The 24327-nt window shown below is 23.8% G+C and overlaps 2 protein-coding genes across 4 annotated transcripts; one reads left to right on the forward strand and one right to left on the reverse strand.

Annotated features, from left to right (window-relative positions):
- Positions 1–867: 867 nt before the first annotated feature.
- Positions 868–10099, reverse strand: LOC114127738 (protein Hook homolog 3). Of its 2 annotated transcripts, none has more exons than XM_027992056.2 (17): positions 9942–10099; positions 9712–9789; positions 9273–9358; positions 9073–9145; positions 8694–8796; positions 7590–7670; positions 7296–7525; positions 7013–7166; positions 5801–6078; positions 5409–5573; positions 5214–5353; positions 5002–5142; positions 4678–4844; positions 4387–4592; positions 4148–4219; positions 3673–3777; positions 868–3076 (listed from the first exon to the last, which is right to left on the reverse strand). In XM_027992056.2, exons 2-17 carry the CDS (start codon positions 9769–9771, stop codon positions 3035–3037), a joined length of 2103 nt encoding a protein of 700 aa, XP_027847857.2. In that variant the 5' UTR covers positions 9772–9789; positions 9942–10099; the 3' UTR covers positions 868–3034. The 2 variants fall into 2 exon arrangements, with proteins under 2 accessions (XP_027847857.2, XP_027847858.2); XM_027992057.2 differs by having other exon boundaries at positions 9712–9828; positions 9942–10095.
- Positions 10100–15929: 5830 nt separating this feature from the next.
- Positions 15930–22787, forward strand: LOC114127739 (uncharacterized). Of its 2 annotated transcripts, none has more exons than XM_027992058.2 (4): positions 15930–16243; positions 18449–18538; positions 18730–18903; positions 20490–22787. In XM_027992058.2, exons 2-4 carry the CDS (start codon positions 18487–18489, stop codon positions 20732–20734), a joined length of 471 nt encoding a protein of 156 aa, XP_027847859.1. In that variant the 5' UTR covers positions 15930–16243; positions 18449–18486; the 3' UTR covers positions 20735–22787. The 2 variants fall into 2 exon arrangements, with proteins under 2 accessions (XP_027847859.1, XP_027847861.1); XM_027992060.2 differs by lacking the exon at positions 15930–16243 and adding an exon at positions 16291–16719.
- Positions 22788–24327: the final 1540 nt, after the last annotated feature.

Genomic DNA, 24327 nt, shown 5'->3' on the forward strand with positions numbered 1-24327 from the left:
GCTCGTAAATTATTATTTGATGAAATAATCATTACGTTTTACGTCGATTAATGGCGACAAGGACTAACTTTAATTATTAAACTGACGTTTTTATAGGTAAATTCTTAAAAAATTACATTACACGAGGAAATGTAAATAAATCGGACTTAAAAATCAAACGAGTTGAACAATAGTCAAAATGTTTGATTACATTTAAATTCGATGAAAAAATTTCATTCACATTTTTATCTAAAAACACTATGAATGCACATGTGAGCTATAGCACCCGTATTTGTACATACATTAAATATTTACATTGAAATGTTAAACATATTTTGTTCACAAACAAAATATATTATATGTTTTTTTTTATTATTATACAATCGCGTTTAATTAATACCACAGTATTTAATTTTCTTTCATAGCTGTGTCTAAATTAGAACTGTAAATAGTGATTAATTAATTTAAATAAAACAGATCATCAATTTATTGCTATAATTATTATATGTTCATACTATTACTATTTACGAATGCTCATTGACAATGTATATTACACTAGTCTACACACAAAGACTACAGCTCTGAAAAATACTTTCAATTAAACGCTATATAACTACGCAGCGAACAAAATAATAATAATAATATTATATTGGTCGGGCAAACGGACGTGTACGGCGTACCAACCAAAGTGACAGGCGTACAATGAATTATCGACTCATCCATTATTTTTTATTATTAATCAATCAATTACTTAATAAATTGTTTTTTTTTTTAATTATGTCGATAGCTACAACTAATAAGTAAACACACGCACAATGTTGGTTAGTCTTAGCGATTAAGGAATAGGTACGTTGTGTAGAAAAACATCAAACACAAAATGCACTTAAATACCATTATATTATTCTTATTATTATATTTCATACAATATTACAATGATGTATTACAATTTACAATGATATAATATGATATTACTGAATGAATAATTTCAGTGATTTCGACATTAATGGCAATAATGGTATAATATAAAAATGTATTACACTAAAAAAATAAATTTTAAAATTGACACGAATAATATAAATAAAATATATGTAATCACAATAAAACGTGTAATTGCGTCCTACAAAGAACAAATGATTAACTAAAAAAAAAAATTACCCTGATTCAATACATAATTGCGGTATGACGGTATCAAATTTCACAATAATTATTTTTAACAACATTTAGGTAAACCAATTTTATAATATAGGTATTAGGTAATAATATTGTCTACAAGTAATACTGAAGTATAATGGTTAATAAAGGACACAAACATACAGTTATTAACATAACAATTGATTTTAGCTAGGCCCTATGGACGGTGTACACAAGTGACAAGTCACACAAATACATAATTATAAATATATATTAATTATTAATAACTGATGAGTGATGGACAATGAACAAACTCAGTAATAAATAATTTTATCGAAATAAATGTTAACTATAAGTATTGTTTATCTATGTATATAGTTAAATATAACAAAAGAAATTATTCCGAAGAAGGTTAACAAATTTTTAAACGATAATTAAATTTTACTGTTAAGTACATTTTTTTCTGAACAATAATAATGAAATATAAACATTGATAACATAAGATTCTTAATTAAACAAGATATACAATTTTCATTAACTATGGTTTATTAATAATCAAGTTAATAATGTTAACTTTGTCACATAAATTATTTTATAAAAATATTAATTTTTTTTTAGAGAACATAATGAGTGCAAACAAAGATAAATGAAGTTCTTGTTTAAAATAAATATGTTATTGCACACAACAAAAGTTGCACATGAGTGCATATTAGGTAGACACATACTTAATTTTAATATCTAATAAGTAATAACTATTAGGCATTAGTATCAAAGATTTTATATAATGAATGTATAAAAAAATGATTATTAAATTATATCTTCTTTCCAAATAGCTCTTAAACTGTTTAAATAAACTTACAATTATAATATTTTAACACCTGCATATCTTATAATAATATACACTTTTTATTTCGTATAATTGATTAAAAGTAACTTGAGAGATCTTAAAGAGTAAAGACTAGGTGGCAAAAAATAATTACTGAAGTGGCAAATCCAGAAGATTGATTAATACAATGTTTGCTAATAAACATCATGAAATAACTTTTTCAGTGACTATTATAAATAATAATGTGGAACAGGGCAATAAATATGAAAGTATAGTATTTTATTAATAATGGGTATACAAATTTATTTTTGTTTGAAAAATCTCTAATTATACCTATACCATTTACTTTTAAGTCTTAACATTATTATATACGTTAATACACCGAATTACTATAAAGCATTACATTGAGCATTTGAGCTTTATCTCATTATATGATCGACTTAAATAACTCAGCAAAAATGAAATATATAATAAATAAAATCAATTGTTTGAAATCTTTTAGTCATACCCTATGATTTTTATATTTAATAGATATTATTACTAATTTATTATTTTTGTCTAATATATATATATATAAATTTGTAAATATTATCAAAGCACCAAACTTTTGAACAAATTATTTAGATAATATACAAGAGTATATATATATAATATGATAGATTATACTTATGAAGATTAGACTTTTTATACCTTCTCCTAGTTATACTTGTTGGTATAGGAATAATGGATTTAAGCATAAAATACTTCGGCCTAGTAATTTTAAAGTTCATCAGGTATGTTAAATTAAAAAAGCTTGGTGGAGACTTATGAGTTTTTAAAATCTTTTTATTTTGTCAAAAGCTACGAATTAGGGTTAAAATTAAAGTAGGATTTACTTTATGTTAGGCATTTTAGATAAATGTGTTAAAGAGTCCTATGTGTCACTGCCACTATTATTTATATACTAGAAATAGTTTACTGAGCCAAATCTAATTTACCCAAAAATGATAATTTGACATTTAAACTGGTATGCATATTACTTACTTACAGTTTGTTTGTTATTTGTTTTATTGTTTTTTCTTGAGTAATTAGAGTATTTGGAAAATTCTTAATAGTATTTTATGGAGATTTACCTCTATGCTTTCTGTTATTTAGTACTACCTAAAAGAAAAAAAAAATTAAAAATACATTAAATACATATAATTTTAGATTAATTATTAGATAATTATTAATTAAAACTTCATTTTAAAGACAGTGGACCGGGTAGAGATTTGTTCACTATCAGGATTCATTTATTCCTTTAAATAAGTATATTAATGTTTATATAAGTGTTAAAATTTTGTTTTATTTTATTAATTAATTGGGTGTATAAATATAGTTATGTATATTGTATACTACTGCTGTAATTATTATTATTACAAAAATATTAAAAAAAAAGCTAAAATTGATATGCACAAGTGGTAACTTGTGAATGAATATACAATTTATACTGTATCTTGATTTTATATAAATTATTAACATCGAAAATTACGGTAGTAAATTAAGCATAGGCTTCAATGGATAGTACGTACTATTTTTAGTCCAAGGTTATCTCTTGATACTACACTAAGCACTTTGTATTTACTTGCTATTAATGTATCATTTTGTTATTCATGTAAATTATTTTAATCAAATAGTTTATAAGAGGAAAAGATTTTTGATTTTGGAGAATTTAGTCTTATTTACAAAATTATAATTAAAATAATAAGTAACTCAACTGTTTTATTTGTTTGTTGTCTCTGCTTTGATAGGAATGTTTGAGATTGCAGTAGTCCTTGATTCATTACTCTCTGGTCAACAGATTCTTGCATTTTAGTTTGAGCCTAAAAATTACAAATAATACAAACAAAATAAATAGTAAATATAATAATGAAAAATTACATATACATTTATTATTTCTTTAATATATATTTACTATATTATAGTAAATTTTAATAATTAAAAAATACAGCAGTAACCATTTTGAAGTATTAAAAATGTTTAATATCTTTATGTCATTGGCACTTCATAAAGATTTAATATGACTATAAAATGTAAATACCTAATCCTATTCTTGCAAAATAACTAATAAATAAGAAAAACCTATATTTTTTATTTTGACACAATGCATGGCAATATGACATAAAATAAGTGGTTAGTATTTTGACACAGACTACAAATGTGCCATTACAACACACAAATTATACAACTTACAAGTTTGTAAAATGCAGTGGATATTAATTTTTCTTCAATCTCTTGTGATGTTTTGTAATTTTCTTGCTCTTTCTGAAATAACAATTAAAGATTAATAATACATTATTATGTATATTAAAGAATTGAACAACTCAATAATAAATAACAAAAATAATAATAATAACTAAATATATTTTTTTTTAAATTTAAAATAGGAATTTTCTTTGCATAAATCTACAATAATTGAAAAATTGAATTACCTTTAAGTCACTTATTTCTTTATTGGCTTTTATAAGTCTGCTTTCTAATACACTTATGTCAACATCTGATAATGATACATTTTTGGCGTCCATAGATTTAACAACTGATTTAGCTTTTTCTATGAACTTTTTATGTTTCTCTTCCCATTCTTGTATTTCAATATCTTTCTGATGAAGAGAAACTTGCAAAATATTTATGAATTGATCTGAAAAAAACATTTATATAAGTATGGATTTAGATAAATTAAAATAGGTTATTTATATTCAAAACCTCAATTTTCATTCACCCACCTTTATCTGATATAGTCGTATTTTTTTCTTCAATATCCAATGACCGTGTATCTTTTTCACATTGTAATTGACTTTGTAGTTCTTTAATTTTGGAATTCCATTCATTGTTATTTTCTGTTTGTTCTTTTAGTTCTGATTCTAATTCTAATATTTTTTGATTAGCTTTTCTGAAATTCAATAATGTTAAATATTAATACATATATTTTATAAACATTAAATACAATTATAAATTAATAATTTACCATCAATATTATTATTAAAAATATAAATAAATGTAATTAAATGAAATGACATAAACTTGATATAATAAATATAAAATCTTACCTGTTATCCAAACGCAGTTCATTATACTGTTGTCTTGTATTATCCAAGATACTTTGGAGTACTGAAATTTTATCTTCTTCTGGTTCTTTTTGATTCATTTTAAGCATAGTATTCTCATGTTGAAGCCTTACTAATTTTTGTCTGTATGTTTATGAAAATAAATAAAATAAGATAATAGTTGATAAAATAATAATTTTATCAAGTTAACAAACTTGAGGTCCATTGCCGATTCCATATCATCACTAGCGGTTGTTTGAGAATGTTCAAGTGTACTGGTCTTTTTCATTTGAGTTTGACAACATTTTAATTCTTCATTTGCCTCTTTTAATGAATCCCTTTCAATAACTAATCTCTAAAAAAAATTTTAATTAATGAAAATTAAAACAGAAAAATATATTATTTATTACATCTTTCTCTTTCTGCAAGGTGTTTAAATTTTCCAGTAACTTTTTTGATTCAAATTCCAATTTATCAGTTTTGTTGGTCTCATCATTTAATGTATGATGGAGTTCGGTAACTTGTTTTTTATATACTTCTAATTGTGATTTCCACATAGAAGATTTCTTAATTTCCTATAAACATAAATATTAACACACTTATTTATTTTTAAAATTAATTTAAGTATAAATATTAAAATATTATAATAATTTAAAATGTCAACTTTTATTACCCACATTTAAATTTAAGATAATAGATATCAGTTAAACTATCGAGAACTTTGAGCTGACAATAGCAAAAAAGTACAACTGTAGCAACTTAAGTCAGCTGGTATATAATATATATATATAAATAACTTTACCTGTTCTAATTCCATATTTTGTTGAATATAAGCTATATTTTTTGTTTCCAATATCTTTACTTGTCTTTTTAGGTCACCTAATTCTTCTAGTTTCTTTTTATAGGACTGTATGGTTGATTCATACTTCTCAACTCTATCAGCTGTGTCTCTAAGTATATCTAATTCATCTTTAAGAAGTCTTGCTTCTCCAGCAGTTTCTTGTAATAAATCAAATTTAATTTTTAAATCGGCCATTTCTCTTTCTTGTGTCTTAAGTTTTATTCGATAATCATCTCTAGCTAGAATATGTAATCCATTATTAGTATTCTATAATAAAAGTCTTAAATATTTTTTACAATAAACCAAATTTGTTTTGACATCATTGGAGAGGGATAAAGATGTAATGAGATTGAAAAAGAAAAAAATCTTTTTATCATTTAACTTCAATTATAATTTTATAATAATAATTTTACATTTTTACTGATTTATTTACAACAGCTTTGCCTTTTATATAGCTAGGATTCTTGAGCTTGACCATTAATAATATTATTACCTATGTAATGTCTCAAGGTATTGAATAAGCGTCAAGCAAGCCTCAATATTTATTTGTTAACATTTACTATATTATAATGAAGATTTGGTATCAAAATATTTATAAATATTTACTTTTTATATCATAAATATTTTAAACAATAAAAGTACAATATTATTGTAAGAATGTATTTTATACAAGCTTATAGTATTATTTTCTTTAAAAATCATTTTTTTTTTTTTTGTATTTCATTGTTATAATATTATTTATATACATAATAACTTTCTATTAATAAATACAGTTTGTTACGTAATATGACAGTTATAAATATTACATTGATACTATTAAGTGAATGCAATGTTAACTTAATGATATTGATGAGTGTTGATATTGCATATTTACATGTACCTATTACATTTATGAAGCTTAATTTAGAATTTAATCAATTGAAGGTATAAAATATAAATAGTAAAAGAAGAATCAAATTATACTTAAGCAAATGGTTATCACTTATCAAAATAGACATGTAAAGATTAAAACATGAGTGATCTTTGTAGGGAGGTTCAAAAAGTTTAACATAGCAGAACTAGTCCATAAATCGTAAGTCTGAGATATTTTTCTATAGTAATACTTAATTTAATATTTGTAATATTTAGAAGTTATAAACTTATAACTAATTAATTAATAAAACTAAAACTTACATGTTTCAGCTTTATACAATTCTTCTTTTAGTTCTTCAATCTGTCTTCTCTGGCCACTACCTTTTAAGGGATCTTCAACACTTTCTAAAAGTCGTTCTTCTAAATGTCTTTTTTCATCTAAAATGTATGTTTTTTCTTCTTGTAACAAACTTACCTTAAAGAATAATTATTACATTTTTAACATACCATTATCATTGTTATAATTTTTAGTAATATCAGTACTAATAAAATTTAAAAAAATGTATATATTTATAAATGCATAATATAAATGTATTCTAATTACTTGAGAATCAAGTTCAAGACAGCGTTGAGTCATTTGATCTCTAGCCTTAGTTACAGATTGAAGTTCATTAATAAGTTGTTGAATTTGTTCTTGGTGATCATCAGTATCTACTCCGAGGCTAGTAGTGATAATACTTTGAGGATGTCCTTGTATCCTTTCAAGATCTTGTATAGACTGCATTATTACGGTCTGAGACTTTTCATCCATTGATCTGATATTTGTAATGTAATCTATTATAATGGACATATTTAAATTAATTATTTCTAAAACAAAATTATGTTATTTTTTTTCAACCTTGAGCATTTTGACAGTTAACTGCACATCCCAAAATGAGTTGCAATAATCGAGCTAATTCCATTGTATCATCTTGATCTCCTAATAAAAATAAAATAGTTTTATACATTAAGATCCAGTTAAAAATAAAATATATATTATTTCAAATAACTTAATTTATTTTATACATTGCTTTTTTCTAAATTTTGAGCAGAGCAATGAAAGTATTAATTTTACAACAAATTTTTTTATACTACCTTTTTCTTTTGTCTTATAACCTAATCTCAAAATAGTTAAATTGCTTCAAATTAAATTTTTATTTTAATTTTGATAGGAAAGTGAATCAATTGGGAAGTTAAAAGTAAAAATGAACATACTTTTCTTTATTTTGGAAAATCAAAAAAAAATTGTGAAAAACTGTAATTTTTTGACAAAGTATATCATCTTAATTGATTATAATAAAAAATGAATATCTGTAATTACTTGAATGTTAAAATACACTAGAAATTTGATTAATCTTGTTTCAATTATCTGTGTTCACTGTTCATTACATGCTCCCTCTCTCGAAAATGTTAATGTATCAAAAGTAAAGAAATAGGTGCATATGAAATACATAATATTATATTGTATGCGTAGTTTAAGAAGAATAAAAATATTAATACATACATACACACATACACAAATATATATATAACATTGTTAAATAAGTAAATAAAAAGTCTCAATTAACTGTGGTTTTCATTTATGTGTATAACCCTCCACACCATTGCTCCTGATAATCGAGGTTCTACTGTATTCATTTGATATTTTTAACTAAAGATATAAATAATTTAGTATGATGTACTTACAGAATATAAAATTAAATAAATAAATATAATTAACAAAATGAATATTAAAAGTTTTGGGACGTAAATTAATAATATTGAAAAAAGTAATTAAAAAGAATGGATTATATAAAAAGGCTAATAAAGATATAATCAATCTCTAGATTGACACATTTCATTATTTTTTTACAATTTCACGTTAGTATTTAGTGCATAACCCTTAATATTATTTATGAAATAAATATTTGTTGTTTATTAAAAAATTGATTATATATACTCCTAGTATAATTTAAAAAATTACCTATTTTTATAACATCAGGTTTTACAAAATTTCCCATATGTTGTGTGTCGCAATCTTGATAAAAATCTTGAATTTTGTCAACAATTTTTTTTAGATTACTAACCTGAAATAAAGTGATGATATAATTTATACCCTTTTTTAATGATTATGGTTTAAATTTAATAATGTAGTAAAAGTAATATTTTATTTTAAAAGAATTTTAATAATAATAATAATGTTATATGATAAATATATACCACCTTACAAATATTTGGCAGACGTAAAGTGCAACTCTTAAAATATCTAAAATACTTGTGAATATATTTAGAATACCCATTGTCATAGTATTAATCTATATAAACTATTACGTTTACTTACAATTTATAGCACAAATAATTACCTTTAGTCTCCAATTACTTCCAACATCTTTTTTTATTTTTGAAAACCAATTGTCGTCAAAACATTCTGGAGCACTGGAAATAAAATATGTCAACTTTACTAACTTTAAAGAACTAAAAAATCGTTTACAACTAAAAAATAATAAACCTACATTTTAGTAGTTACTAAAAATAATTTTGGATTAATTTCGCAAATACTTACATTTGATTCAATGCTTCAGCAAGTGCTACACCATCAGTAATATCATATAAGGTTCGATGTGGAGTTTTGAGATGTAATGTTTGCAACTAAAAATATATAAAATATAAACAAGTGTGTTGAATCATTAAACTAAGCAATAATCACAAATCAAAAGCAGGATAGTTCATTAAAATATTTTCATTGACTAGTGTATTAGGTATTTACTTTGCGTTAAACAGTTTAGAAATTTTAAATATTTAGAAAATGTAGGTATATTGTTATAATGACATTGGTATTGTATAATGGTAGCTTATCAAACACAAGCTTTTGAATTTATGCATTCAAATTATGTTATTGAATATAAAATGTTTTTGTTATTGAACACCTGCTTAGTTATGTAAGTACTGTATACTCTATACAGACAAAATACCTAATTTATATTATATAAAATAAAACAAACCCATTTCAGTAGAACATTGCAAAGATCTTTATTCTCTATTCTTGTTGTTTGGAATTCCATGGTTGTATTGATTTATGACTGATAAAATAAACAATTCAAAAGTATTAAATTTATAATCTAAAATAGAAAAACAATTACAAATAGTTAAAACTTCATATTATAGCACATAAGTGCATACCATTTTTAAAAATGTAACTAAACAAAATTAATTTAATTAAAATAACACGTACCATCAAATATTGTTTTTTATGATACACAATATCATAAAAGTAATTAAAAAGCAAAAAGTGTTCAACTTAATTAATTGCTATGTAGTATTATTGTAATTTGGTTTATTCAAATGTTTTATCCATAAAATAATAAACATGATTAGGTACACAATGTCACAATCGCTGATATCAAAAATCAAAATCATTTCTTATCAGTTCTTATCACGGTAGGTGATAAAACATTTAACAATGTTAAATTATTATGTTCGGGCCGAACAGTTCGGCGATATTTATTATTAACGATATTAGATTTTATTAACGTCGTACGTTCTGTAATTGTGCATTTGACGCCCATTTGTGCACACATTATAACAATACATAAACACCAGATTTTAATTTTATTGATAGGTAGCATCAAATTACAAATAAGTATTTTTATTTAATTTGTACAATAAGTGACTATTACTTACCCAGTTAACTAACTTATATAGATACAAATACTAAAATACCCCATTTTTACGTTTTATACTCCTTCCTTTTTAATATTTTTATTTGTGAATACAATTTTGTGAACAATGAACACATTTCGTGGAATGTTTTAAGACTTTCAATAGTATTCGTATACAAGGATTATCTATTGCCCGTGACTGTGTCTGTATTCAATTTATTAAAAAAAAATCAAACATAATATTTTGACGATTTTAAAAATAAAATACCTACATCACTTGCATAACTGAGCACAAAATCAAAACAATACATAACTTATAAAATGTTTGATAATATTGAAAAGCTAAACACTATTTTATTTTATATAGGTACATTTAAACTCGACTTCTTATATCAAATTAGGTATAAAATTATCGGCATCGGTATAGCCATTTCCTGTTTTCTTTCTCCACCAATGTATTTTTTTTACCGAGAGAGTGATTATTAATTGTGTAAACATATTACATGTCTCATGTTAAGAACGCTGGACCAGTAGGTTGGTTTTTAGAATCTTTATTAATTTATTTTATCGCGTTTTTCTTGGTAGGTACCTACCTATGAGTTTATGACACAACAACACAAGAATATATCAATATAGGTACCTAATTGAGAAAAATTATTGGAATAGAGTATCTATATATTTCGCTATATTTTTACTAAATTATCATAATAATTTTTAACCGCTTTTTTAAAGTTGTTTAAATAGTTATTTGTTAAATAATTTACCTCCTTTGTCTAATAATAATTATTTGTTTCAAATTCTTTCAATAGATAAAATTGAATGTAGTATTTGTGTGCCTCCTTATTATTCAAAAATACAATTTACAAAATTACAAACTTAATAATATCTAGTATTAGCAATTATTGTCGAATGTATTTCATCGTCTTTGAGTTGGTCGTTGGTCATTCAATCACTGTAGCAGTAATATTGTAATGGATGATTCGTGGATGTGTTACATTTGAATTCAATGATAAATTATTTATTATTGTGTATCTAGTATCTATGAATAATGTTTCTGTGCGGATACGGTCTGTCCGACCACGTTGTTACAAAGGATATTTTATAATACATTTATACTGCTAACAATACATTTTTACAATTATTATTATAATAAGTTAAATTTATTTTTCCGCGTAATTTCCACGTACCGAGAAACGATGTGAATAAGTTCATGGAAAATTGAAAATTGGGTTGAACATTAAAAAATAACAAAAACTGAGGAAAATCGTTATTAATTATTATATTATGTATTCAACATTTAAAAGTCAATCGTTTAAGAAAAATGTATATTAAACTTTTTTTTTTAATTCCAATAGAAAATATTTACGACAATCCTTTTATTACTTTATTATTTCAGTATCTATATTTATTACAACTATAGTCTATAGGTATGAATGTTATAAATTATAATTATAATTATACGAATACGATGATCATATTTTTATTATTGAAGTATAATTAGTAGTATAACTTAAAATGAATGGCTGATAAATTTATTTATTTTTTTCAATATCTATTTCTACGTAGTGTAGACAAATTTCGATACTAAACGAAAATTAACGAATTTTATTATTTTGTTCAAAATAATCCAAAAAAATATTATTCGTTGTGACTTAAAACTTTCCGTTACTTCGTAAATTATTATTTTTTACACACAAAGCAATTCAAATAATATTAATATTAATTTTAATCTATTTATATCACGGACTTATTCACACCAGAATTAATTTATAAGTTAATAACAACTATAATATTATTAGATATAATAATATAATATTGTAAGACTTACTAATAACTAATAAGAAATATGTATCTACTTACTTGTAATTTGTTTTTCAACAAACCTTTTTTAAACCGATTATATTATACTGTATTTGTGTATCACTAGTCGAATTATTATAATACTAATATATAAATACATCATAAAATATCCTTGGAAATATATGCTGAACGTTTCCGTAATTACTCAAAAGTCAAAAAATTAAATACTAAATATTCAATTACAATTTATATTCAATAGCTCTAGTAGAGTGACTTTCGTGGTTAAATAAATTATTGTAACATCTGAAATTTTCCTAAGTTTTTTGCTAATTTATATAGACATAATGTTTTATTAATCTAAGTTAAGAATCTTGAAAATTAATTATGAGATTTCTCATGCATTTAAATTCTTACAGACATTTTAAAATATCAGAAATATGTATAACCAAACTTACTTTTTTTTCTAATCTTTAAACTTAAAATTTAATGACATTTTTAATTTTTATTCCTGGAATTAATAATATGATATAATAGATTTATTAAAAGTTGTCGTTAAAGGAATTTTATTTATTGAAATACTTCGGTACCTATTAACATATATTTTACACATCTATAGACTATAATAAGTATTAATAACAATAATACGATGACGACGACATTGTTTAATCTTGTCATGAAAGATACGATGTTTTTAGAAAAATATAGTTTAATATATCATATTGTGTATTTACTAAAAGAATAAAGAAATACTAAAAGTAAATTAAATAAATTGTAAAATATCTTTAAAAAAAAATGCTAAAAAACAGTCTTTACTCAAAATATGTTTTATAAGCAACGATTAACTTATCATTGAATTAAAATATTAGGTATACACTATACATTCACTATTGCAATTGCCTACTCAATGACGAGGAAAACTTGATAATTAAAACTTACTATACATCAGTGTAATTTCTCCAATTTTATTTTTATATTTCGAAATTGGATTAGCTGGTTAGTCGATAATTTTTATCTGAAAAAAGCTAAGTATAGGTATTTGTATTCAATACTCATATTACAATAAATTGAATTAACAATTAATTACAAAATTTAACTAGAAATATAATTACATACATTGTATGAAAAATAAATGAATACTATAGTCTTAAGTAATTGTTTGAATGTAGATAGGGACGTCTAAAATAAATTACTACTCTGTTGTAGTAGGTTTCGAGTATACTATTTGACTACAGAGTTCGGAAATTATAGTGTTTGCATATTCATCATAGATATAGTAAAACATAGTAAAGTGATAGTCATAAACAAATACGTTTTATAGTACGGAGAATTCAAGTATAAAATTGTATTTTCCAAGTTTTTGCATACTTATTTTAGTTTTTTTTTTATATATTAAAGCATGTTCAACGGTTTTTAACAATTTATGGATAATATTGACTATTGTTCAAAATGTATTAATTAAAATGTTGAACGGTTATTACAAACATTTTTTTTGAGTATGGTAATACTATTTGTATAGCTATATGTCAAATAATTATTAAATACCTACTCAATAAAAGCAATTTGAAACGATCGAAAACAATGTATAGTTTTATCTGAGTTCAGAGTTGATATGTATTGAACGACGTTGGATATGCGTACTTATGAATAAGCAATATTTGTTAACAGAAAGTGAAGAAAAATAATTCAATTTATTATTGTGTGATCTGTTAACGCGGAACGTTCATTTTCGACATATAGTGTAATCTAGCCGATAATAGGAGAGCTTTCCTGTTTGAAAACGTTCAAAAACATCTCACAGTTCAATGCAATCACAAAGGTAAAAATGTGATAAACAACACATTTTAAGTAAATATTTACCTATATTATTATAATAAATACATATATATATAATTTTTAAGAACATTCAAAACGTAGATAAATTATAAGAGATTTTTCAATCATTAATTAATTATTTAATAATAACCAGATAGTAGATACATAATATTAATTTATCGATTTATAAATTTAAAATATTCAATGAAAATTTTTTTTTTATATCTAACAGATCCTTTTCATTAATTATTTTTAAACGATTTTTTTCATTTTTAGTGCATAGTATTATGTATTGGGCCATATATAAAAGAATATTTTAGTGTTAACTCCTAAAACCTGTACATGAGTGTACTTACGTCCTACACTAGTGAGTAGGTCACTGTAATTTTAATGAATGTAATAAATTTGATTTCAATGGTAATAATTCATAGCACACGAAAAACGATTAGTAGTGAAAAATGTCAAATCTCTATAGTTTTATTAATTTTTTGATTTATAACAAAAATAAATTTCGATTTTGTCAAAAGCTGATTTTACGTAAATATTCTCGTTTTTTTGTTTGAACAATAGTTTGAAAAGAACTAGAAAGTTTAAACTTTTGACAACTCCTTAATTAATAAATTATAATAAGATTAAATTTTCCACTAGAAACTATCTTCAAAGTTAACAGTTAAGTTGATGTACTTTTATTGCTACTAAAGTAGAATACTTAAGACACAAAAAAGTAAAAATAAAAAACACCATTAAACGATTAATAAATTTACCTTTACAATTATCGTGTATGTGTATTTTGTAATCACAATAAACTAATAATTAATAAATATATTGTTCTAACACTTACAACTTACCTGTACAGTACAAGTATGATTCACGATATATATTTTCGAAACTACGATAATGATATTATAGCATTTCATTTTGATTAAGATACCTATTAGGCTCCCAGTGGTTTTATAATAATATATTACAATTTTTTCCTTTTAGTCTCTCGACATTTTTTATGCAGTAAAAAAGTTTCAATCTTTTACATTGAGGTTGGTTTTTGGCGGTGAATTTAATATAATTGGTACTTTAGTCAAAATTTGACTAGTATTCCCAGTAGGTACTTTTATTAATAATTCAGAAATATAATATATATATAAAGCAGGAAAACAGAAATGTTTACGTGACATCGCGGTTTTTGACAAAACCGATCACATAACGGAATGACAGTGAACACATTTGACGTATTCACTAAACATTTTATTTGAATTTTCAATTCCACAGAATAATTTAAAAAATATTATTTGAAACGCATCATATTATATAGTCGTACATGCAGACGATAGGCGCGATTAAAATACGTTTTAAGCATATTATTATAAAATAGGTATATATATATATATATATATATATAGGTACCGAAAATTGTTTTTTATTCAAAGAAATCAAATCTGCATACAACATCAGCTATGAGCATCAATCCGAAATCTCAGCCCACCGCGGCCCTTTCTATACATATATTATATAATATATATATATAATTGAATAATTCAGTTTGCCGCCACGCACGTTGGATCGCACGTCGCTCTACAGAACACACACACACACATATATATACACGGGTTCACAGACTAAAATCTCTCCAATACACAGACTCACATTATATACGCGTTGAAGTCGTAATAAAAGCATTTTTTTTTTCTTTTATTCATACTACACTCACACCGCATAGGTATACGCTCGCGTATATAAATAATTAAAAATAATAAAAGCTCTGACCATTATATACATGACATGCATCATACATATAGGTATATATGAATACGTATATATATTATTATATATAGCAGTTCTCGGTAAACAGTTTAATGGGATATTTTTTTCTTCCTTTTTATACTGTAAACAGAGACAACTGCTCCAGTATCCCATCCCTGGCAACGGTTGCTAGGGCGCCGCCTACGTCATCATCCCTTCGATTATTATACGTTCGGCACCCGACTACCCTCTTGGGTGTGTAGATAATATTGCTTTAGCGTAGTAATTTTTATTATTTTATTTTAAAGAATTATGTATACTCAAATCATTTACATACACCGATGTTTCACTGCCATTGTTTTGACGAAGAGAAAATGTTATCGCGTTTACTGTCGCGAATAAGCCGACTACGTCGTCGCGGTTAACACGCGCAGCTTCCTACAGCGGAACGTCTACAACGCGAAATATCGTGCGTCGCAAGCAGTGTGAATAAACTGCAGTTATCTATGTGATTCGATAAACGACTGTGAGTATACGCGTTACACTATAATATTTTGGAGTTTAATTTGTATCTATTTGTACAGTGTTATACGTGACACGCGATTTTTGATCATTTGCCGAGTGTGTATAATATGGTGTATATACCTTACATAGTAGATAATCAAATACGCGATACAATTATTATATATTTTTTCATTTGAAAAATTAAATTAAAATACTTAAATGTGCCGCTCAAATCGTCGACATTGGGTTAAGTCATTTCGTTTATACGTACCTACAACAAAATATTGAGAAAATAATATTACACTTAGACATATTATACTATCGTATTTTCATTAAGAGCAGTTGATTTATTTCATTTATGTATCACGGTTAATTAATATCTTATGTACGATGCGTCGTGGGGAAAAAGCTACAAGAAAAAGAAAACAATAGTCATTTTTTTAACAGTCTTCGATGAAACTGACATTTACTTCGATACGAATAATATTTTATACATATGTATGTATAATTAATAATTATATATATATATATATATATTATCTTAGAGATAAAAGTAAAATCCATATTGTATCAACTTATTCAGACATTCTGATAATAAATAAAAATCGTTCACAGTAATTTTTAATTATTTTACCTGCATTAAACGTGTAATATATTAATTAATCTTTCTTCGTATATATTAACAATTATTATTAAGCCTAAATGCTCGAAATTAATCTGATTATAATATATATTGTATTATATGCTATATTACTATAATCTGAATTGTAGCTAGTTTATTATTTAAAAACATTAAAGTTATTTAAATGAAATAAGAAACTAAACAATACCATAAATTAAACAACGAGTGCCCAATTAGCGAGAAAATACAATTCAAATTTTTTTCCATTATGGAGCGTTCTAATTAATAAATCAATTAAAATCGAGTTTTTTTTAAATTAAGCGAAAACCTAGTTAGCCAATTAATAGTTATTAATTTTGGTTTTAGACACCTATACGTTTTAAATATAAATTGATTATTCAAACTATTTTCACATTTACATATTATTACGACATTAATACATCCATTTTTTTTATTATTACTTTATTGTCTATTCTGGCGTCCATATATTTTATCAATATGATATGAACACTATTTTGTTTATGTGTAGGTTGCTTTATGTATTCCTACCTAACATTATGTAAATAATTGATGCAGTATAGTAATGCGTTATACATATAAGTAGTGTTTTTTTACATATAATATTAAAATAATAATAATAAAACCAATTCATTTTGTTTTTCGTTAAAATGAGTTTATCAACTATCAATAAATTATTTAAACATTATAGAGTTGTATTTAATATTAAAGCTGAACGTCGGAATTGCTTAGGTGTATCTAATATGTATAGTGTATACCTACTTATCTAAAAATCTAAATACCTACGTTTCATATTAATAAAACACATTTAGTATGTATGGTTGGTTGAACTGCTGGTATTTAGAAAATATTATCTTGGTAGGTATACCTTCTATCAATTGTAATCTCACCTTAGAAATTAATTAGCACTCTCGAAAACAGTTAAACAGACTATAGAATATTAATGTAACATTCAATATTAATTATACTTGAAATATTGGATTATAGTATTCCCAAAAGATTGATTTTTTTTTTTTTTTAAACAACTAAGTTAATCAAAAGTTTTGAGTTGAACAGTTATATTCTTTGTTTCGTATAAATATATGATTATATTTATTTAGTAGAATGCAAATATTGGATTAATTTAAGATGATCGCGATGACGTTAAACCATAATATAATTTATAAATCTGGTATTAATTATTAATCCCCCAGGAGATTTTTTAATTTTTATAATTCACGCCCATTTATTAACTTAAAAATAAACATTGTGAAATTAGAAATTTAATAATAAGAAGATATTAATTTTTTTTACCTTTAAAATATAATATGATAATAATTATACATATTTTAACCATGTGATTAAAATAAATATTTATTTTTTTTACTCAAATACTTCAGTAATTTCAGATATTTATAATTTGTGGGAGTGGGACTTGACTTTGTAAATAACATTAAATGTTATAAGTAAACGTTTGAAAGTTGTTAATTATTTATCATTTAAATAAACTGTATACAAATTTAAATAAATGAATATATATGTTGTATACATATATATCAAAACAAAAATATTTAAGTATTTAACAAAAAATATTATATTTTTTTTCAGATTGTGGTATTGTCCTTCAAAGGCAAATTCTTTAAGGAATGATCATATACTTGTTAGATATCTCAATAGTTTTAATGAGTATTTTACAAGGTAAATATGACAAAATTATTTACTGTATCATATAATCATTGTTTTATTTTTCGATTTCTCATAAAAATAATTTATACATTTTTCGTAATAGAATTTCTACTTTCAAAGTTTCAACGACTAAATTGTTATTTATTACTATAATAAGAAAGCCCATTAAGTTTTATTAAACAAACATATTTTATTTGTTTTAGGCACATCGTGTATAAATTGCTTTAAATGTTCGTCTTTGAATGGAAGTAATGCAAATTGTGAAGACCCGTTTAACCCTGCAATGTCCACTTACATAGAAAAGTGCATGGTTCCAAAAAGAGGTCATGTAGGAATGTTTCCAGCAAATTTTTGTACTAAAATCATTGGAAATAATGGTAAGTGAAACACAAATCTATTTTTAGATGATACTAAATGTATTAGACTTAAATTAATACATCAAATTTCGTCTTTACTCTTTATGGTAGTATTGGATCAAATTATGTATACAACTATACAATATAAATATTATAAATACTTATACTGTAGTTTACTCTGAACACTAATATTTCTTATTAATTTATCAAAAATTAAAAATATCATAACAGTTTTATTATTTTAACAACAATAGATAATTAATTATTTAAAAATCTTATTATATGTAGAAACTTTTTAATTACTTGGCTATATATATTATATACAGACATACACACACGTACGTGCGCGCATATAATATATATGTATGTAATGTATATGTGTATAATATGCATAATGTATTTTATTAAAATATTTTGATATTAAACTATAAAATAATTTCATGATAAATCGAAACATATATTATGTTACAAAAGAACCTACTAACCTAGGTATATTATAAAAGGCAATAAGGCATACGTTTAATACGAAACAATCATTTTTTTTTTCAAATAAAGAAACATATATTTTGTAATATCATATAAATTAAAAAGTAAAAAGTAATTTATACCAAAATATTTGTAAAAATGTTTTTGATTTTACAAATAAATAAATTAATTGCTTCAGTAAAATTTAAGTATTATATTTTGTTGATTGTGTTTTTGTCAGATTAAAACTTTTTATTATTTAAGAACACCTATGAAATTATTTTACAGTAAATAGACACAATACATGAAGTTTCTCTGTATAAATGGCATAATGTTTTATTTACAACTATGAAATATAGTCAGAAGTTTTGATAGTCAATTGTAAATTTATATACCTAGTACAAGTTAAGCTAGAATATCATATTAGGTATTTATGCTTTATCATAGTTTAAAACAGTGTTATACATTTAATATAATTACTTATACGAATATCTTTAAGATTATTAAGTTATGGTAATTCTTATAAATAATTACAAAATTATATTATTTCCAATTAATTAAGAGGTGTGTAAATAACTACTGGCTACTACAAAAAACTGTAATAAAAGTACCTACTTATATTTTATCTAAGTACGTATATTATTTAGTATAACAAGAAATTACTTTTTAAATAAAAATCTAAAGTGTGAATAAAGCTTTATTTTCCTTTAAATTAAAGCATGATTTAATAATTTTTCCTATAGAAAGTTATCAATAATAAAATACCTAAATACATTATTTTTATAAAAGGATAATTAGTATATACAAATCGTACGTAAGCTGTTGTTAAATATTTTTGAATTTCCTTTAAATATTTTCACTGCGATAGATAAAAATACTTATACATAAATCGAGGTGCCATCTTAATTTTTCTTAATAATAATGATTTTAATGAATGTTTTAAGTATGTTTATTTTATCATTATTTAATATTATTATTATTATTATTATAATATTAGTATTATTGAAAAAAAATTAGTTGAACAATTTGAAAATTTATCGAATTTCTGTCGTCTTTGCATTCCTATAGGTTTTTAAAATATCCTGTATGTTATACAGTTGATTATTGGTTATTGTGAATAATAACTCATACTTATATTTCAGTGTTAACCCATGAAATTATGGTCATCAGACAATGTGCCATGAAAACTATGGACTCTCAGTGCGGTAAATTCAAATACCAAGATCATACCATGGACGGTTGTATTCTCACCTGTGATTTCGACGGGTGTAATTCAGGAAAAAATAATAAGCCTAATACTGTGTTACAAATTACGCTTTCTGCGATGCTATTATTACTAACATCTTACTATATCAACAAAACTATTGAATGTTTTCAAATTACTTAGAATAACTATTTGACGAAAACTCAAATATCTAGCTTTTCAATGTATATTTTATAACTGTTAAGTACTTAAGTAATTCATCCATTCTTTATTGTTATGATATTATTATTATTATTATTATTATTATTATTACATTATATTACATAACATACATAAAAGTAAAAACCTAAATAGGGACGATCATATCGCGGAACCTTTTTTTTTTAAAAATTATTATAAATTACAATACAACAATGTGTTCTTAATACCGTTCTTCTCGATTCCCAACATTGATCTATAGTCTATATTTATTTACCATAGCTTATATTATTATTATTATTGAACATATCGAGCGTTTAATCTTGTATTTTCTTAGATCTCAAACGAATGATGTGTCAAATTCCGTTAAAAGATATTTTGTTTTTATGTTTACTACTGTGCAAAATTTGATACCTCCAGATGACTGTCCTTTTTAGGTGTACTTATATTTTGGTTAATAATATCTAGCATTATAATGTATATTTTATAACTGTTAAGTAATTCATCTATTCTTTATTGTTATGATATTATTATTATTATTATTATTATTATTATTACATTATATTACATAACATACATAAAAGTAAAAACCTAAATAGGGACGATCATATCGCGGAACCTTTTTTTTTTAAAAATTATTATAAATTACAATACAACAATGTGTTCTTAATACCGTTCTTCTCGATTCCCAACATTGATCTATAGTCTATATTTATTTACCATAGCTTATATTATTATTATTATTGAACATATCGAGCGTTTAATCTTGTATTTTCTTAGATCTCAAACGAATGATGTGTCAAATTCCGTTAAAAGATATTTTGTTTTTATGTTTACTACTGTGCAAAATTTGATACCTCCAGATGACTGTCCTTTTTAGGTGTACTTATATTTTGGTTAATAATATCTAGCATTATAATGTATATTTTATAACTGTTAAGTAATTCATCTATTCTTTATTGTTATGATATTATTATTATTATTATTATTATTGCATTATATTACATAATATACATAAAAGTTAAAACCTAAATAGAGATGATCATATCACGGATCCTTATTATTTTTTTTTTTAATTATTATAAATTACAATACAACTATGTGTTCTTAATACCGTTCTTCCCGATTTCCATCATTAATCTATCATCTATATTTATCTATCATAGTAAAGTTTACATTATTATTATTATTGAACATATCGAGTGTTTAATCTTGCATTTCCTTAGACCTAAAACGAATGGTGTGTCAAGTGCCATCATATACATTTTGTTTTTATGTTTACTACTGTGCAAAAATATTTTTACTTCCAAGTGACTGTCTGATTAGGTATACTTATTTTGGTCAATAATAATATTATATGCAAGCTTCTATATAATTCTGTTTTTTTTTTCAATCCTTATTTTGCTAAATTCATTATACGATTATTATTATAATACTATGGTTATATGCTAATATAAGTTAGACATTTAAGTAAATTAACGCTGTGATTATTTTGATCTAAATTGTAAACATTTGATTACCTGGTTATTAGAAGTATAAATTGTTATTGAATCGAGCAAAATTATGATTTAAATTATTTTAGTTTACATTTGTTGATTAGTATTGTAGACGATAATATGTCCATAGTTAAAAGTAGGAGTACATTTTACTAATGTATGTAGTATTTAATTGCTATTTAATTGATTTACTTTCATAGTTTATCCTATGAATTCTTCGGAAATGTTATATTACAGTTGTTTATATAATTAAAGTTATTTTATTTGTTTACTGTATTTTGCTATTGTTTATTCGTTTAAAAACTAAATATTGATAAAAATATAGAAAAAAATTATTCTAACTTAATAGTGTAATCGTATTTATATGTATAAAAATTATTGGTACCTATCTTATTTATGGCTGTATATTATACAATATCGTATGTATGACTAAACTTGATAATTATATATAGGAATAAATTAACATACCTACCTACTTAGAGATGTATGATCAAATAATAAATAAAAATAACCATGTTGCGGTTATTGTTTAAAATTGTGTACTTTTGAGTTTTACTTATCTGGCAACCAAATAGGCTCTTTAGTCTACACTCTATAGAATATATTTTAGTCTACCTATTAGTTTTATTTTTCACTCGTTCACAATTATATTTCATCTAACGAAATATATATTGAATTATTATTAATAGATAATACTATCCACTACTAAATTTGCTAGTGCAACAAACTAAATAGGCACTAACACTAAGTATTTATAACACAGTGATTTTATTTAACATATAAAATGATACTCATAACTTATAAAACATAGACATAAATGTTTTGAATTTTAAGCTTTAAAAATTATGAATTGAAGATGGCTATTTATGAAAAAATTGTCAGTTCTAAAGCAGTATGCAAATTTTATTTACCTATCCACCTTCCTTTCAAGCATCATATAAATACATTAAATATAAATAATTGAAAAATTAAGGGTAAATTATAATGTATAACCAAATCCAACGTACACGGTACTTTGTTACAACTTATAACTTGTGTTAGTTATATTTTTGTTATCCGTTACTGATCAATTTTTAAAAGCTATATAAAAATTGATATATTTTAAATAATTGGTCATGTGTATAAAATATCTATAGGTATACTATTAAAAATCGGAGCATTGTGATTTTTGTGAGCATTTGTGTCAATTAAAAAAACAAATTTTATTTAAAAAGTGTTTTGTACAGTTAATTTATTAAGAAATAAAAATTAATTTTTAACAACAGATTACGATTCCACAATATTTACGTGGTGTTAAATATGATATACCTATTGTGGACCGTGGATAGTGGACAGTAAAGATTCAAAACATTCTAACGAAAAGTGTTTTGTAAAATAAATATTAATGGACAACATTTTCAACCTGTTATTGAAAACGATACTAAAAATAAAATTCACCTTTATCAAAAGTTGAAACATCCTTTCTATTTAGCATTTGCGGTGGCACGTCCACCGCATACTTTAGATTCTCATAGCATAGCCTCATCTCTACTATACACAATATATTTCTGGCCACTGACTATACCAAAAAATAACTCAACTCGTCGTACTTATTTATATACAATATATACCTATACCTACCTAAGTATTATATATTATGCAATATGTAAGTATAGAATAGATACATACGAAAGTCTTTGCTGCAGTTAAATTACTGATTGTCGAACATTGTGCTATACGTGACGTGAGCCACGATAATTAATTAAAAAAATTTTTTGAGATTTAAAAAAAAACATTAGGTACCTCAAACAAATAATGAATCATTATTATATTATGCGTTTCAAATAATGATTTTCGGTTCCGATATGGCGATATATACCGATACATCATCGATAATCGAAATATTACTGCGCTGATACATATTTTAGAGCGAATATATAAGTTCCTACAAGATACCTAGTTGGTGAATAAAAAATATATATTGTGTTACTTCCTATATAGCTGAATAAAAATTATGTATGAAAGATTTTACACAGTAAAAAAGTTACGTATATGTTTACTAACAACTAGAAGTTTTCATATAAATATAACACTGTGAGTTGA

Source organism: Aphis gossypii, chromosome X (genome assembly GCF_020184175.1).
Source record: "Aphis gossypii isolate Hap1 chromosome X, ASM2018417v2, whole genome shotgun sequence".
Taxonomy (NCBI): Eukaryota; Metazoa; Arthropoda; class Insecta; order Hemiptera; family Aphididae; genus Aphis; species Aphis gossypii.